Below are 15,632 nucleotides of genomic sequence, written 5' to 3' on the forward strand. Positions count from 1 at the left end.
CATACATGGTCTCTATTCCCAATGGATTAATTCTGGATATTATCAAGTAGTATCAGAGTAAAAGGGAGAGTAAATTTTGTGTTGGTCTCTTATAAAATCTTAAGAAAATACAGCAACTTAAATTGTGGGAAACTGAGTGTGAATACTTCTACAAGGCAGAGGGTGTGGATTTCATAAACTTCGTTTTCTTCTTTTTCCCTATAGGTGTTCTGAAAGTCATACAGTAATTACAGGAATAGCTGTATGACTTTATATGGCTCTTGGTTATATCTACATCTGTCAGGATATGTGCAATGTTCCTCTCTGGATAGTGTTGTAATAACTCGCCATGTAGTTGGTATTACACAAATGTAGTTGAAATGCCAATCACAATGTGAGAACATTTGTTAGACTCAAATGTATTTTTGCTCAAGGTAAAAATACAGTGATGCCATATTCAGACAGGAGATATTTTCTGTCAAACCAACATATTTATACACAGTGACCCATTTGACTGTGTATACAAACAGTCAAATAGGTCACTCCTGTTTAAAAAAAAGAAAATTGAATGCTTTTTCATAAGATTTTTTTAAGCCCAACATTTGTTTTGTACAGTTTCTTTAAGAACTATAATTAAAAACATGCTCATATTTAAACACTTATCTCTCAGATATCAATTATCTTCGATATCTTTTTTTAAATAAATAGTGTCCTTTTTACAGGCTACCACTACTTAAGTTTTTGAAAATATTAAATCAAACACTCCATTTACTAGTCATTATTTGTAAAACCAACATTTGGGCATAGTACATGGGGTCATTGTCCTTACAGAGTAAGCTATAATAAGGGTTTTCAGTTGTAACCAATAATAATCATCATCATGAGCATTTCTCTTTAAAATCAAACGGTACACTGAGAAGCCTGAAAGTAACTTTTAAAATAAGCAACTAATATCCAAGTATTAGTTTGGAAAACTCTTCCTTGTGGACTCCCTTGATGATACAATAAAGTCCAGCTAACAAAAGGTGGCATAAGACTTTTGCACAGTGCATTTACACACCATCACAAATAAACGCATAAAAATATCCACAAAATGAAGGTACAATCTCCTCCTGTATTGAAATGAAAACCACGTGTTAGCATGCTTGTGGCAGACTTGGTAAAGTAAGTCCTTCCATTCATTATGTGGTATGGCCCAAGGTTTCCTGAAGCTGAAGAGAAAGCAAATCAGCCCTCTGCTTGTCGGCACTTTCAAGACGGCTTCCAAACCAGAGCGGTTAGCGATTAAATAAACAGAGAGGGGGATTTGTACCCGTTGTCACTTGAATTAGCCAGAAAAGACCTGCCACACCATGGCGGAGTCAGTCATAGGTACCATTAAATGGAAAGGAATCCTTTGCTCTGAGCCAACAGAGCTGGCAGCCGAAACTACAGAGATTCCCAAACGGCAATAATGCCAACACATGTGGCTAATGTGTTCTCCCCACAAAAGTCAGCCACAAATGCTCTGTAGGGATAGCTTACAGAGGAGTAACATTATATTACTGTTGAATGTACACCAAGAGCCATTTATTTTTTCTTTATATCAATAAAATAATCATTTCTACATACATTATCAAATATATATTATTGTAGAAACAAATCACTTCATAGTGAAATTGTGTTTTGATTTTATAATGACATAAAAATTAATACACAAAAATAAATAAATAATCAGCCCTTAGTGGTCTTGAGGTCCTAAGCAGCTGCTTAGTTTGCTTATGTCTTGGGCCGGCCATGCATATACAGAAACAACATTAAAAGCAAGCATTCGGGGTGCGGTGATAGCCCATGAGTAAAGTGTGCGATCCATAAACGTCCTCGACACGGCCATCGCAGGTTCGAGTCTTGACATGCGACAAATGTCTTCCCCCTCTCTCACAACCCGTTTTTCTGTCTGTCCACTGTTAAATAAATATTATAACATATTGAGCTTGAAATTAACTTAAAAGAAACCATATTTACACAAAATGCTTGAAAAGATCAAAAAAACAGATCAACAGATTTTAGCCAAAATAGGACTTTGTACTGTTCATACTGGGGTATCCTACTCAAAAATGGTTAAATATTCTGGAGAGTCTACATATACCAATAAGCCATTGTCTCCAAGAATTGTTAAATCTTCCTTTCAGGCAATGGAGGGATAGACCCTCCTTCACAATTGATAGTTTGTAAGAAATCTGGCCTCTGCCAACAACTTATGAAGGATGGATGTACTTGGGAGTAGAAGAAAAACAACCCCACCCATTCTCATGACATACTTGATGGTGGACATGTGGAAAAGAGTCTGTTGATGAACTGAGTAGGACTGACCACACCCCAATTCATTCATTGGACGTTATACCTTCAGCATATTAGGCTTGTAACTTGTGGATCAAAATATGTGTTCAAAAGAGAATAAAAATAAAAAACAAAGTCTTAGGCCACCGAGGCATTTTTATTGATGCTGTCCACCTTTATTTTTCTAAATCCTGTATTGTGCTTTTTCAGATTAAATGTTTTAGGTTTGAAGAAAGAATCTCTAGGAAGAGAGAAGACAAGGATCAGGATTATCTAAGGATTTTTTTTCCAAGTGGAAAAAGCTTAAAGAAACCAATAAGAAAGCTGCAGTGTCGATCCTTGCCCGACAAACAAGAGAAGGGTTGTGAATTCACTGACAGAAGGTTTGATAAATGAAATGCCTTGAGACAACTTTCTTTATTCAAAATGTTAATTTCTTCACAGTGCCTAAACTGCATTGCTCGTCACTTGGCGCTGGCTGATGTGACCCAAGTCATTCATGCCATTGTTCGCCTGCTCTTATCCACAGCTTTATCAGAGTGACTTTAAAAGGCCCCATTCCTGCATGGGTATACAGAGAAATGCAACCATGAGGGTTTGTGATTAATTGTGTTGTGGTTAGAGTGGTTCACATGTTTGACCGTAAACCACTTGGCTTTTATTTGCCTATTATTTATGTTCCGATTACATGTTTGCTGATTTTAATGCCCCTTAACACTGATGTTCTGTACAAGTTAAAACTCCTTTCAAACATCCACAGGTGGCGCGGGGATCCAAGAATGTTTTGTGAAATTCCATCCATCCAGTCTGGTGGTCACAAAATATCAAGCTCAACTCTCCGGCTCATTACAAGCCTGACATTTGTCTGATGAAATCCTTTTGACTGTCATGACATGATTCTGCATTTCTATGGCATCTGGATAACATGGCTCACTCCTAACAACTTCATTTAGGGGCAGAAAGAAGCAAACAATCAATCAATCTGAAACTCAAAACATGCAGGCTTCATGTCTTTTCCCAACATCAATGTAGTTTATTTGCACAGAGCTGCTTTTAAAAGCAGAAGCAAACTGATCCCTGTGCTCTTATTGCCATGTCACTGTACTGCAGTAAGCCTTGTGCTCCCCATTTATTCCTGCTTTTTAAAAAAAGTTATCAGTAATGAGGGTCCTATACAAGATTAAAAGTAATGAGATTGTATGCAGGTTTAACAGACATCACAGTGCAGGAAATGTTGCTGCAGGGATGAGCTTGAGTTTCCAGCACTCATTGGAATGGCTGTGAATCAGTAATTGAGATGGCCATAAAATAGTAAAATAATAGTTTAGGGGCCTGTACAAAATAAACCACAAAACATACACTATGGATTCTTATGCAAATAGAGCTGTGATTGGCTATCTATTTGATTTAGTTGGTGATTTCAATAAAACATAATTGATACAAACAAGAACTAAAATAGTTTGCTTTTAAGTTACACATACTGAATATGGTCACAATACAGCAGCGTGAGAATACACCCTTCAGCTACTTAGCCTGTTTCACTGCTGCAGCAGTAAAATATACAATTAGGAAAGAACCATTAAAATCAGACAAATGAGATGGCTTCTAATTTTTGCCGGTCTTTTTTCAGAGGGAATACATTTAATGAACAAAACACTGTCTGACACTTGTGAGCTCAAGACATTGTTGAGCCTGAGTCACTGCTCCAGGCCGCAAAATGCGAAATATCAACACCAATAAAGTCAAAATAGCATTAGCTCTTGGTAAGGGAATCAAAAGGTAATACATGCCATTCTCATTGGTATGTGTCAGACCATGTTCAGCAACATTTACTGTGGAAATAAAAACACTGACGTCTGAAACACAGAATGAAAAACTGTGATGGCAAATCGCTCAACTACTTTCAACAAAGCAGCAGCGATTGAATTCCTTCTTTCTGCTGTGATTGGCGAATAACAAGGAAATTCTGCTGTTTGCAGAGGATCAGTGCTCTGCCACATAAAAGACCAAAATTAGGATAATTGGTCTGTTTTTTGACACTTCCTTCCATTGTGATGCGACCAAGACTGAAAGAGGCGTATTTAATATCCGAGTTCTCTGGGTTCATTTCTTAACATCTAAAGAAAAGGCTCACCTTCTTTGCTGACCTCACCTGAAACGGTTTCCCAAAAAGGAAATAAACAGGACCACTTGGTTTCAGCCAGACAGGAGCAGCCCAGCTACAGAGAGCTTAATCTATTTATAGGAAAACACCGCTACAGTACAGCGATCAGGGCAGAAAAGGAACTCCAATAAGATGGGAAGACTAGTCTTGTTTAACAAACTACAGAGAAAACACAGATTTAAGGATAACATTTTTACATTCAAGTCCATGTGTGATAGCATTACTCAACCTTAACAGTTACTTCATATTTTACAGGTTTAAAAATGGCTGATTCTAATGATTTAACTGTGATTTCTTACTTTTTGCCATTAAGTGTCTCATAAAGGTATGAGACTGATATTGTTCTGTAATAATCAGCATCGCTATAAACATGCAGATAGTAATTGCAATTAATGGCAATGACAAGAGTACATCTCCTGCGGGTAAGGCAACACTCTCTAGTTCTGGCGTATCAACTCCTCCAGGCCTCCAGGGGCAGTGCATTAAAGTATCTAATTGTTCACAGGCTGACAGCTGATCTTCTGGAAATCTAACATCTTGAGTGCCGCCTGTCTAAAAATCAGCCAGAGGCCACTGTACTCCGTTCTGAGCAGCACCTTCTACCAGTGACAGAAGCTATTTGAGGATGGAGAAGCCTCCCTCTCTGTTTTGCCAGGAAAATCTCAAAATGACCATTAGGTCTGATCGGATCTGATTCCATGACCCCAACCTTTTGAGCTGCACAAACAGCTAGATCCCATTTCTCTGTGGGTTGTATGACACGGTCATGACCTCACTGTAAGGACAAATGCTTCCACAATAGATGTTTCAGGGCACATGTATTAATGTGTCTGGGCACGCGTTCAGATGCAGGTAAAAATATTCAAACTCTTTTAAGTTTTCCACATTTTGTGATGTTACAACCTAAAATGTAACTGTATTTGCATGCAATCTGTACAACATGCATCGTTTTTCTCCCACTTCACTTCAATGCGCTGCATTTTGTTGGTACACCTCATAAAATCCCAACAAAATACCTTGACATTGTGGTAGTAGTGTGACAAAATGTGGAAAGGTTTTCAGTGTTTGTGGTGATGTCACAGCATATTCCTTCCCGTCTGTGTCCATGAGGCAAGTACTTCTATTTATAAGCAACATCTGTCCATCTGATTTCACACTCTAGTATGTTTTGGGAATATGGAAGGAAAAAAATACACAAAACTGAAGCAGTGGATCATTTACTTTACCGTTCTGTTCATCCAACTCGTTGCCGATCTCTTGGCCCATTATCTTCTGTCGGCTGATGACTGCTGAAAGTGCATCCAGGCCTGCGTCCTGGACTGAAGGAAAAGAAAACAACCATAAACAGAAGATACCAAATAAATCACTCAATAAATCCATTTGGATTCATTTGTTTCTTTTAAGTACTAGAGAAAAAAACAAAAAGAAAAAATAGAATGTAAAATGTGACTGGCGTGAAAACGTTAAAAATACGGGAGAAATACATCGGGGCTTCTGGAGGTGTCTAAGTTTGACATTTTCCACACCACGGGAATTTCTTGTAAGTTCAGAAATAAACGTTAGCCATTTCCAGGAATCCAACATTGGTGTCACAACTTCCATATGGTAAGATTTCACTGTTTTAACCTAACTCATTGACTGTATACCGACAATAAAGGAAACTAGGGAGAAGACAAGGAGCCAGGTGGCAAAAAACATCTCAGTGATTACATCGTATCAGACAGGAATCAGAAAATAAGATAAAAACATACGTTGTTTTGTAATATAATCCATAAATGAATACATGTTTAAATTACATTTCAAATATAAACATGAGCAATGCAGTGAATTAATGTATCCATCAAGTTTTATTAAACTATTATATTTTACAGCACTCACGAAAAATCTCATCATGACTTAAATGACCTTTACTTAATATAAACTTCTTTTTAAAAGAACTGATCAAGTGAAGTTATAAAAACTCTGACGTTGATCGATACATATATCCAAAATTAATTACATCTTCTAGTCAAAACAGGCTTAGCCAGTTAAATTGTTCAAAATATACTACACACACAACATATTTAAAAGCTAGATTTGGTTGTTTGATCCTAAAATAATATTTTATCTATGTTGAATCTATGAAGTGGAAATTACCCTCAATGATTCTCTGTTGCTGTTGTTTAATCTCTCCAAAGGACAGCCCCTTCGTCTCCTCTGACTCCTCAATGAGCCACGGATTGGGTGTACCTGCTGCTGCTCCTCCGCTCATCAACGTGGATCTAAGGTTCATAAAGACGACAGTTTTTAGCAATCAGCTAGCACTCAGAAAAAATAAACCTTAAGCGCACAAGTCAACAAAGACTTTAGAGTGTACGGAAATGCTTGTTTTGTCTGAAAGCTCTGACATCTCAGGCAATTTTCATCAATCAGCAAATTCATATGGATACTATTTTCTTTTTTTTTTTTTCAAAAATACAATTCTGAAAAGTGTGACATGATTTTTGTTCACATCCTCTGAATTAATAGTAAAGCTAATATTTCTGCAAGCTTAAAATCTTGCGGTACGCCTCCACCAGCTTTACAGAGTGCAAATTTTTCAGATTCTTTTTAAGCTCAGTAGAATCTTTTTTGAAGTCTTACTTTAAGCTCTGAATTTAATTTTGGTCTGGACTTTGAGAAGGCCATTCTAACACAATAATAGATGTGATCCATTATGCTGTAACTCTCATGTGTTTTGTGGTTGCTCAGCAGAAAGGTGAACCTCTCAGGTCTGATAGAGTATATTACAGGTTTTCCTCCAGGGCTGACCATTGACTCTGACCAGCTTCCCTGCTGAAGAAAAACATCCCCCAGCAATATGATGCCACCATCGTGTTTCACAGTGAAGATTTTGTGTTCAGCATAATGCACAGTGGCCATTTTCCCAATCAAAGTGTTTTGCATATTGTCCAAAATGCTACATTTTGTTCTCATCTAACCATAGCACACTCTTCCACATGATTTCTTTATTTTAATGCAAATTATTCTTCCTTTCTTCCAGCAGTAGATTTTTTCTTGGTACTTTTTCCATAAACTGCCAGATTTCTGGAGCATACAACTACTAATAATTATTCTGTCAACAGATGTTCCACCTAAGCTTGGGATCTTTTCAGCTCATCCAGAAGTCAAGAATGCAAGCAAAGGTTGATACAATCGGTGAAGCAGAGGAGACGTGGCATTCAGTCGAATCTGTCCAACAGGTTTGATTATTATTAAACCGAGTGCCAGACATGAACTTCCTCCATTCTTGCACCTACTGTGTAGAGATCCAATTAAAACAGTCAGGGAGTACCAAAATCAGTCAGACACATCTTTTGGCAGACACAAGTAAGATGACTGTCATCACTGAGCATCCAGTTCCCGACTGAGCCACATGGACAGGCGGGATTTAACTAATTGCAACTATTTCCTGTGTAACCAAAGACACAGGAAGGTTAGAGGTGTAAAAGTGTTTCCAAAGGGCAATGCCCTCTGCCAAGCTTTTAAGTGGCACCATGTCCTTTTTTTATTTAAAAGTTAAAGTTCTCCTGGCAGCCTTGATGCTGTTCATTCTGCTCCATTTTTTCAACCTCCCAAAAAAGTAGCTTAGATCATTGAAGCATGGCCAAATTCATCCCCTCCCACACTTCTGTCCTCTCAGACCACACAGTGGGAACGGGGTCTGATGCCTTCCCTCAAATCCAAATTACCCACCACATATTGCCATTAAAGTCAGGTCTCAGTGAGCAAACTGAATGCCGTACCACCACATGATTACAGTTTGCCGAGCTAACTTATTAGCGAATGTCGTTTTTCTTTTTTGCAAGGAATTCCTTTATGTAATTGAGTGTGTGGTCTGTAAAAAGATGAAAGCCTGTGCAAAGCAGCGCTAACTAGATCAATCCCATACCCGAAGCTTGTGAAAGATATCAGAGAAACTCACAGGCAGAACTCAGCGGCAGGGCTCCTTTTACTGCGACTGATCTGATTAAACTGATTCTGCTATAATTTAAATGATTTCCATCAATCACCTACATCATTCACTTAGCTTTTTTTCCTGTGTTTCTCTTCCACAGGCCTAAAAAAAGTTTGGAATTCCAAAATTTCATTAAGAAGAGAAAGTGGGAAAAGTTAAGAGCAGAGAATCACTTCTTCCTGTCCAAACAAATATCACCTTGTAAAAGTGTGGGAGGGTTTTTCAAGGGCCACCATATGTGTGATGAGCAAGCAAATAAGTCTAATGACAAAAATAACCTGGAAAGTCACTAAAATTCCAAACAAATGGGCTTCAGTCCAAGTGATGATGCCAGTAGAGGTCAAAGCACACAGCTGAGGACCTTCACACACAGTCCTTGTGTGTGAAGGTCTGTAACGCTTCATTAAAGCCAAGTACAGATCCTGTGACAACTGGGAAAATCTTGGTCAATAAAGATCCTTTCAAGCAAAAGACAAACAAATTCAAAATGAAATGTGCAAAAGGAAAGTAAAGACATAAAGACTATAACTCAACCACTGCATTGTTGTGCTGCATCCAACTACTTATATGAAGTTCAAGTGACGTATCACATAAATCATGACATACATTTAAATACTGACAAAAATAAATCTAACTAGAAAGTATTATTCTAACTCATAAAAAAGGCAAAAACAATTTCATTAAAAATAAAAATCTGAAACTATTTAAAATTCTGTTTGCTAGTTTCACTTGCAGTGCCTAATAACACCATAAAAACTATCTCAGTCTTTCTATGAACTGGTCTTACCATAAGGTGCTGCTATTAAACATTTGTTATGGTTTCAGATTAAAAATCATTAACCTACTAGAAACATATATTAAATTAATAGACAACACACTACAAAGCAGTCTGAACAGGCTTTCTAACATTTCCAATTTCAAAGTTCCAGACTTTTCTAAGGATCAACTTGATCATTTTCAAGTCAAATAAAATTTGTTCGTTTTTCTTTTCATTAAATCTGTTACAACATAAACTGAAACTATGACCATATCCTTCTTTTACACATTCAGTGCCCTGCATATTCATCCTTTTTTAAATTGCAATGCAAATAACTTCCATTTACTTACCTCAAATTTTATACAACTGTCCACCACAATATTGTGAATACATTCTATAAATAAAAGATCACACCAAAAATCTGATTGCTTTTGGTTTACACGCAAGCTCAAAATGTTAAAAAAAGGAAATTTGACTGCACATCTACTGAACACACCTTCCCGGTGGAACATGGTTGTGTTGCTTTCTTTCAACAAGGATCATGCAACCTTTCTTTCCACTTTCAACTTGGTGCTACTTTGTGTTGGTCTATCATATATAGTGGAGATAAAATGCTTTAAAGCTTGTGGTTGTAATGTGGCAACATGTTGGAAGATTCAACGGAAACAAATACTTTTGCAAGGCATGGAAGTAACAGAAAAATATCTTCCAGAAAACATAGCTAGGAATATTTTCTATCATTCCAATACTTATTCAAACACGGAAAAAAAAAAAATCAAGGGTAACGTCCATACTTTTCAAGTAAGAAGGATAACTTAGGTTTCTGCAAGTTCTTAAACTTTTGATTGGAATTAGGAGCTGGAATATGGAGTTTCCTCTCCAAACCAATTTACAGGGTGTTACCACCTTTAGGAGTGAAAGGTCACACACATTATTGGTACCAATGGATATTAGTGTGGAGTAATCTGTATTCTAAAAATCAAAAGTTCCTTACGTAAAATGAAAATCATGTGAAATGTGTCTGCACACTGTATTTTATTGAAGTTTGATTAGATACAGGATGACCTAGTTCCTCTACAGGTTAATACCTGGATGGTTCAGGCTCTGCGATGTCTCCTTTGAAGGTGGCATTGAGTTGCTTCTCTCTGGTTAGCAGATTATCAATCAGGTTCTGCCTCCTGTCAGCTTCCGACTGCATTCTGACGAGAGCAAGTTAAGATCAAACCATCCCCTTTCATCACCATCTGTCACAATGAACTCAATGAGGTTTTCTGATCATGAGTGAAACTGTTCACAACGTATTAGTTTCCTTTTCACAGAACACTAACACCCTCTACAGGATCACCACCGTTACTGCGAGCAGAACCAGCTCTCCGGGAATGACAGTAATTTCAATCTCATGACTTTGAGAACTTGTAATCAGAAAAAAGGATACATCCGCCGAGACGAGGAGCTTCTTAACAAGCCTTCTTGGAGCTGAGCAATATTTTGTTTAAGTTTCTGAAGGGACGCTCGTAACGTCATATTTATCTGGGAAAAAAAAAAAAAAAGCACATGCACGCAGGTGAACATGGAGGCACATTTTCTCAAGAGAGAGAAAGAGAAGGTAGCGCCTCACCTTTGCAGGGTTTCCCCCCGTTCGCTGCTGCCTGTTCCTTTCATGGATATTTTCCGCTATCTCCTGGGCAAGGCGGCAGGTGGCGTCATAATTCTGCAACCTACATGAGAAGTGGATGGGAAGGAAAATGTGTAACACATGAAGCAACAACAGATATGTTTCTCAAATACAATTTAAAGAACAGCAGAACAGTGCGTTACAGCCAAAATCTCAACTAAAATCAGATTAAGATGCTGAATTAAATCTATTCTGTAAAGAGTGGATCAGAATTCGTCCACAGTAATGTAAAATACTCTACAGTTGTTGCAAACACTTGATGGCAGGTGCTGCAGAAAAGCGTAGAACCACTTATCAGTATGATTTTTTCACAAAAAGCCACGATGATTTGGACAAAAAATGCAAAAACAATAGAAATCTAGAAAGGCGGCACCTATGAGATGACATTAAACTCACCGATCCAAAATATTTCACAGTTATGAAATGTTTTGGATATCTGGCAGCAGTTTATAACTTGAAAGCTTCCCCGTTTTATTGTCAGTGGAACTGTTTTCAAGGGAATCCCGTCAGGATTTACTGACGAGGATACCAACAAAACTATTTTAGATCATGTGCTTAGTGTGTTTCTTCAGTTAAGGAGATGCGAGTCTGTTTACAGTCAGAATCTGGAGAGTTGTCCTCTTAATAAATCCTACAATTACAGAACAAGACACTCATTCTAATTACTGCAATATTTCTTAAGCTCCTAATAACTGATGAGCAGATGTGACTCGCATCTGTCTAACGTAAGAAATACACCAATAATGCTGTCACAAATACAAACAGTGAAATAAAAAAACAAGCCACTTGTGACACATATTCATCATCTAGTCAGAATGTGGAGCTGAACCACACCACATTCCTGCCAATTGTCATGCGCAGTACCGTGTCACTTTAAGTGAAAAATAAGCGTCTAATGTTTCAATTGCAGCTTCCCCCCTGCAAATTCAACAACAAAGAATTCATAGCAACAAAATATAAACACTATTATGTATTTGGTTGAATTTGATACGGAACAAGCAACCAATGAAGCTAACTGGGCACAAAAACGAAACAACCGGGCACAAAGAAGACATATGTTGCTGTTATTGATACATTTGAGACGGTCCATTTTATTAGAAGACATAATCACCTACCAGGGATCTTGAGACATCATGATAAAAGTTAGCTGACTCGAAATATCACAGCTTCAAGCAGAGCAGTAATCACTAACAAGCCGTTCCTTGTTTTGGAAACGACGTCACTACGGCGAACGGCGAGGGCCATTTGACTACAGAGACTCAATCGCTGTACAACAATCGCATAATGCCACAACCTTTTAACTTAAATTTTAATAAAATTATTTTTGACCAATCTACTTGCTTTCAAACAAATAATTGTATACGATTCTATTCGATCTGTTCTATGGTTTATTGGACCATAGAAATGACAACAAAATTGAAAACAACACAACATTTCAAGCTCTATAAATACTTCTAACAGAGTGTATGGATAGTAAATGCTATAATATGATGTGCTGTAGAATCTTTTACATTCACATGTTATCCAATTAACTTTTACACATTTTACTAACGAACATATAAAAACTCTGGAGTTTCATCTGGCAACTAAACTCCTGTCTCTCAAAGAAAAAGTCACACAAATATAATAACCCTTTCATGCATGAATTGTGATCCTTTATGTCATAATTTTTTTCCCAAAGTCTTTGTGATTTTTTTTTAAAGCATAAAATAAGTGAGAAACATATTTTTGTAAAAATGTATAGAATTTCTTTCTATGTGATTAGTTTTAATTTTCTCTTAATACAAAGTTGTTATTTGGAAAATACATCAGTAGTATTAGTGTTTAGGGTTCACTTGATGTCACAATATATTTTTTTTTTTACCTGCCGTCCTCTACAGTAGAAGGTGAGACTGAATATTCCTGAGTTGCTTTTTTGTTTGCCTGCCATAGGATTTAACAAAAAAAATTCTTGGACTTGCAGTGAATGGCCAGTAGATGAACTTGATAGTGTATTGTCCACTTCAGTGGTCTGTGTGCAATTTTAACATACAAATCCACAAGAAACACAAGAATATGGCTGTCCACTGCAGTGACCGTTATGAAAAGATTAGCACTTGAGTGGTCAGAAGTATTGTTCAATGCATGACCGGTAGAAGTAGCAATGTATATTTCTAGAATTTAAAGGTTTCATTTGCAACATTTTTCTCCTTTTGATGATAGCTAACAAAATGAGTTTCAACTTGGATCATTTCAAAAGTTTCATTAATATCATAATGAAACAGGCACATGTGTCTTTTTGTTCAGTGTATGTAAATTTCTGGATTCAACCATACATATTCAAGCTAAACTGTGATATAACTGCATCATTGTATTGGTTTTTGGTTTCAGTTTTATTTGTTAATTTTTACCATTTTTTTTCTGTAACTTCCTACTTATATTGTTTTAAGTATTATTTCAGAAAAGATATGATAAATGAAATAGAACTATGAACATGAATTAATTCCTTTTAACCTGGCTTATCTGAATTTTGAACATCTTTCTGGTACAACACTGACCGTATATGTGCATTTAGATTTTTCTTCATGAGACGTGAACTGATACAACCAGCAGATAAAAGAGTAAACTTTGGTGCCACTACATGAAGTCCCCACGTGTGAGGTAAGGGGTAGTAAATGTTTCATACCCAAACAAACCTTGTGTTTGACCAATAACATGTGTGTTGTTCGGTGCAACAAACGTAGGAACTTCGGGAGCCTTCTTGGAAAACTTCTTGACATTTTGATTCCACATATGAGGCAATTTCACAGAACAAGTAACATTTTCTGATTGGCCTATTCTGTCTAAAAATGTAACCTTGAGAGATGTTTTGCTCCAAAATATACATTTTTTTAGCAATACCTTTACTGATTTTGATAAGTTGTAACTCAAACACAAGCCATTAGAATGCTTTCAACCAATCCAGTCAATGAACAAGTTAAATATGCTGCAAGGTCTAATCTAATATTGCTTTGAAAATGACAATAAAATATGATTTAGAGGACTAGCTGTAACAAAGTTGTCTATTTAAATCTCAAACTCAAACAAAATGTGATATGACACAAATATAACCACAGTAAACATAAATTCCAGTTTCCAATTTTATATATTAAAAAGGGAAAACACTGTTCAAATTAACCTTACCCTTTAGGAAAAAGTAATAGCACCAAACTAAATCCTGTTCCAACTGTAACCAAGCTTTATTGGAACTGGGATTATGATTATACTCTATGATCTATAGAATCAAGAAATCTTTCTAAAATAATCTGTCTCACTATAAAGTTTATAACAAAAAATGAAAAAGCAACTCATTATGCCATAATCTAAAGAAATTCAAAAGCAGATGAGAAACTAACTCATTAACATTTATCGTTCTGGAAAGCATTTAATAGCAATTTTTGTTTCAGGACTTCACTGAAAAACACCAAGAGCTCTTATACACAAATGAAGAAATCAGGAAGGAATCTAGGAGATTACATCAAGAAGATTAGAACCAGGAGGCCAGAAAAGAACACAGAACAACATTTCAGGCATTGTAGACCTTACTTGTGTGATTTAAGGTCAAAGTTCATGATTCAACAATGAGTAACAGATGGGGCAAAAATGATCAAAACCACTGCAGAGGAAAATGAACATAAAGACCTTCCCCACATTTGTCAAAAGTATTTTTATGATCCCTAAGACTTTTGAAAAAATATGTCGTGAAATGATGAGATGGAGGTTAAAGTTTTCTGAAAATGTATGTCCTGTTGCATATGGTATAAAAACTAACACAACATTTAAGAAAAACTCATACATGATGGAAATAGTATGATGTTTTGGGGTAGCTTTGCTTCTTCAGGACTAGGTGGTGTGCTGCATTTACAGAAATCCCAAAAACAAGTCTACCACAAAATTCACAAGGAGACTGAATGAACACCAGAATAAGACTTTAAGTGCTGGCATATTTTGATTGTGGAGCAGTATGAGCAACCTGCAACAAATATTCAAAATAAAAAAGATAACTCTTCACAGTTGAGGTGCTGTGAAGAGTAGGCAACAATGGGTAATACAACCAGTTTAAGGACCATTTGTTGGTAAAACAATGCCTTTATGCTTTCTTTATTCTTATACTTCAGTGAAGCGGGTCAGAGTCACTCAGAGGAACAAAACTGAATTTACCATCTCTAGTTTAGATAAATTTTTTTACTTAGAAAAATTACATCCTCCTTTGAAAACTGTTATAGTTGTCTGATATTAAAATTTGTTTAATGATCTGAGTGCAACAGAAAGGCAAACCGGGACGATAAGTAGTCTAAATCCATGACATAATTTCCTCAAAGAGAGTCTATTTTCCCCCAAAGTACATGAGGGGAATTTTCTAGTGGTAAACATAAAGATGGAAATTATTTAAGGAAATATTATATTTCAAGTAGGTTGTTATAAATCAAAAGAAAGGGAACCAGGCTGAGAAGGGTGACTATGTTTTTGCCAGACAACAACAACTATAGAAAAGGGTTTACTCCAGAACAACTGATCCATAGAAAGTGCCTTTATTTTGGTTCATTTGTAGACATTTTGATGTCTTGTTTCTTCTGCTCAAGAAATGATGGTGGCAGTGTGGAAACAGTTCTCAGAAACAGACCCTGTGGTGCGAAAGTTAAAACAGGAAAATCACTGGACCTTTTTCCTTTCGGTACGAGTGTCACCACAAACAAACCGTGGCTAACTCACCTGGCATTAGTTGTCAGGTTTATATAAAGCG

At 36.7% G+C, this 15,632-nt stretch overlaps 1 protein-coding gene across 1 annotated transcript in view; it reads right to left on the reverse strand.

The window, feature by feature from the left end:
• stx8 (syntaxin 8) overlaps positions 1-12,100 on the reverse strand; it is a 32,316-nt gene extending 20,216 nt beyond the window's left edge. The window contains exons 1-6 of the mRNA XM_032562529.1: positions 11,986-12,100; positions 10,814-10,913; positions 10,631-10,725; positions 10,284-10,394; positions 6,599-6,723; positions 5,689-5,781 (exon numbers count right to left, since the gene is read on the reverse strand). Of these exons, the coding sequence (XP_032418420.1) occupies positions 5,689-5,781; positions 6,599-6,723; positions 10,284-10,394; positions 10,631-10,725; positions 10,814-10,913; positions 11,986-12,005 (544 nt within the window). The 5' untranslated portion in view covers positions 12,006-12,100. The remainder of the gene's footprint in view (positions 1-5,688; positions 5,782-6,598; positions 6,724-10,283; positions 10,395-10,630; positions 10,726-10,813; positions 10,914-11,985) is intronic.
• Positions 12,101-15,632: the final 3,532 nt, after the last annotated feature.

The sequence above is a fragment of the Xiphophorus hellerii genome, chromosome 5 (genome assembly GCF_003331165.1).
Source record: "Xiphophorus hellerii strain 12219 chromosome 5, Xiphophorus_hellerii-4.1, whole genome shotgun sequence".
NCBI classification, from domain to species: Eukaryota; Metazoa; Chordata; class Actinopteri; order Cyprinodontiformes; family Poeciliidae; genus Xiphophorus; species Xiphophorus hellerii.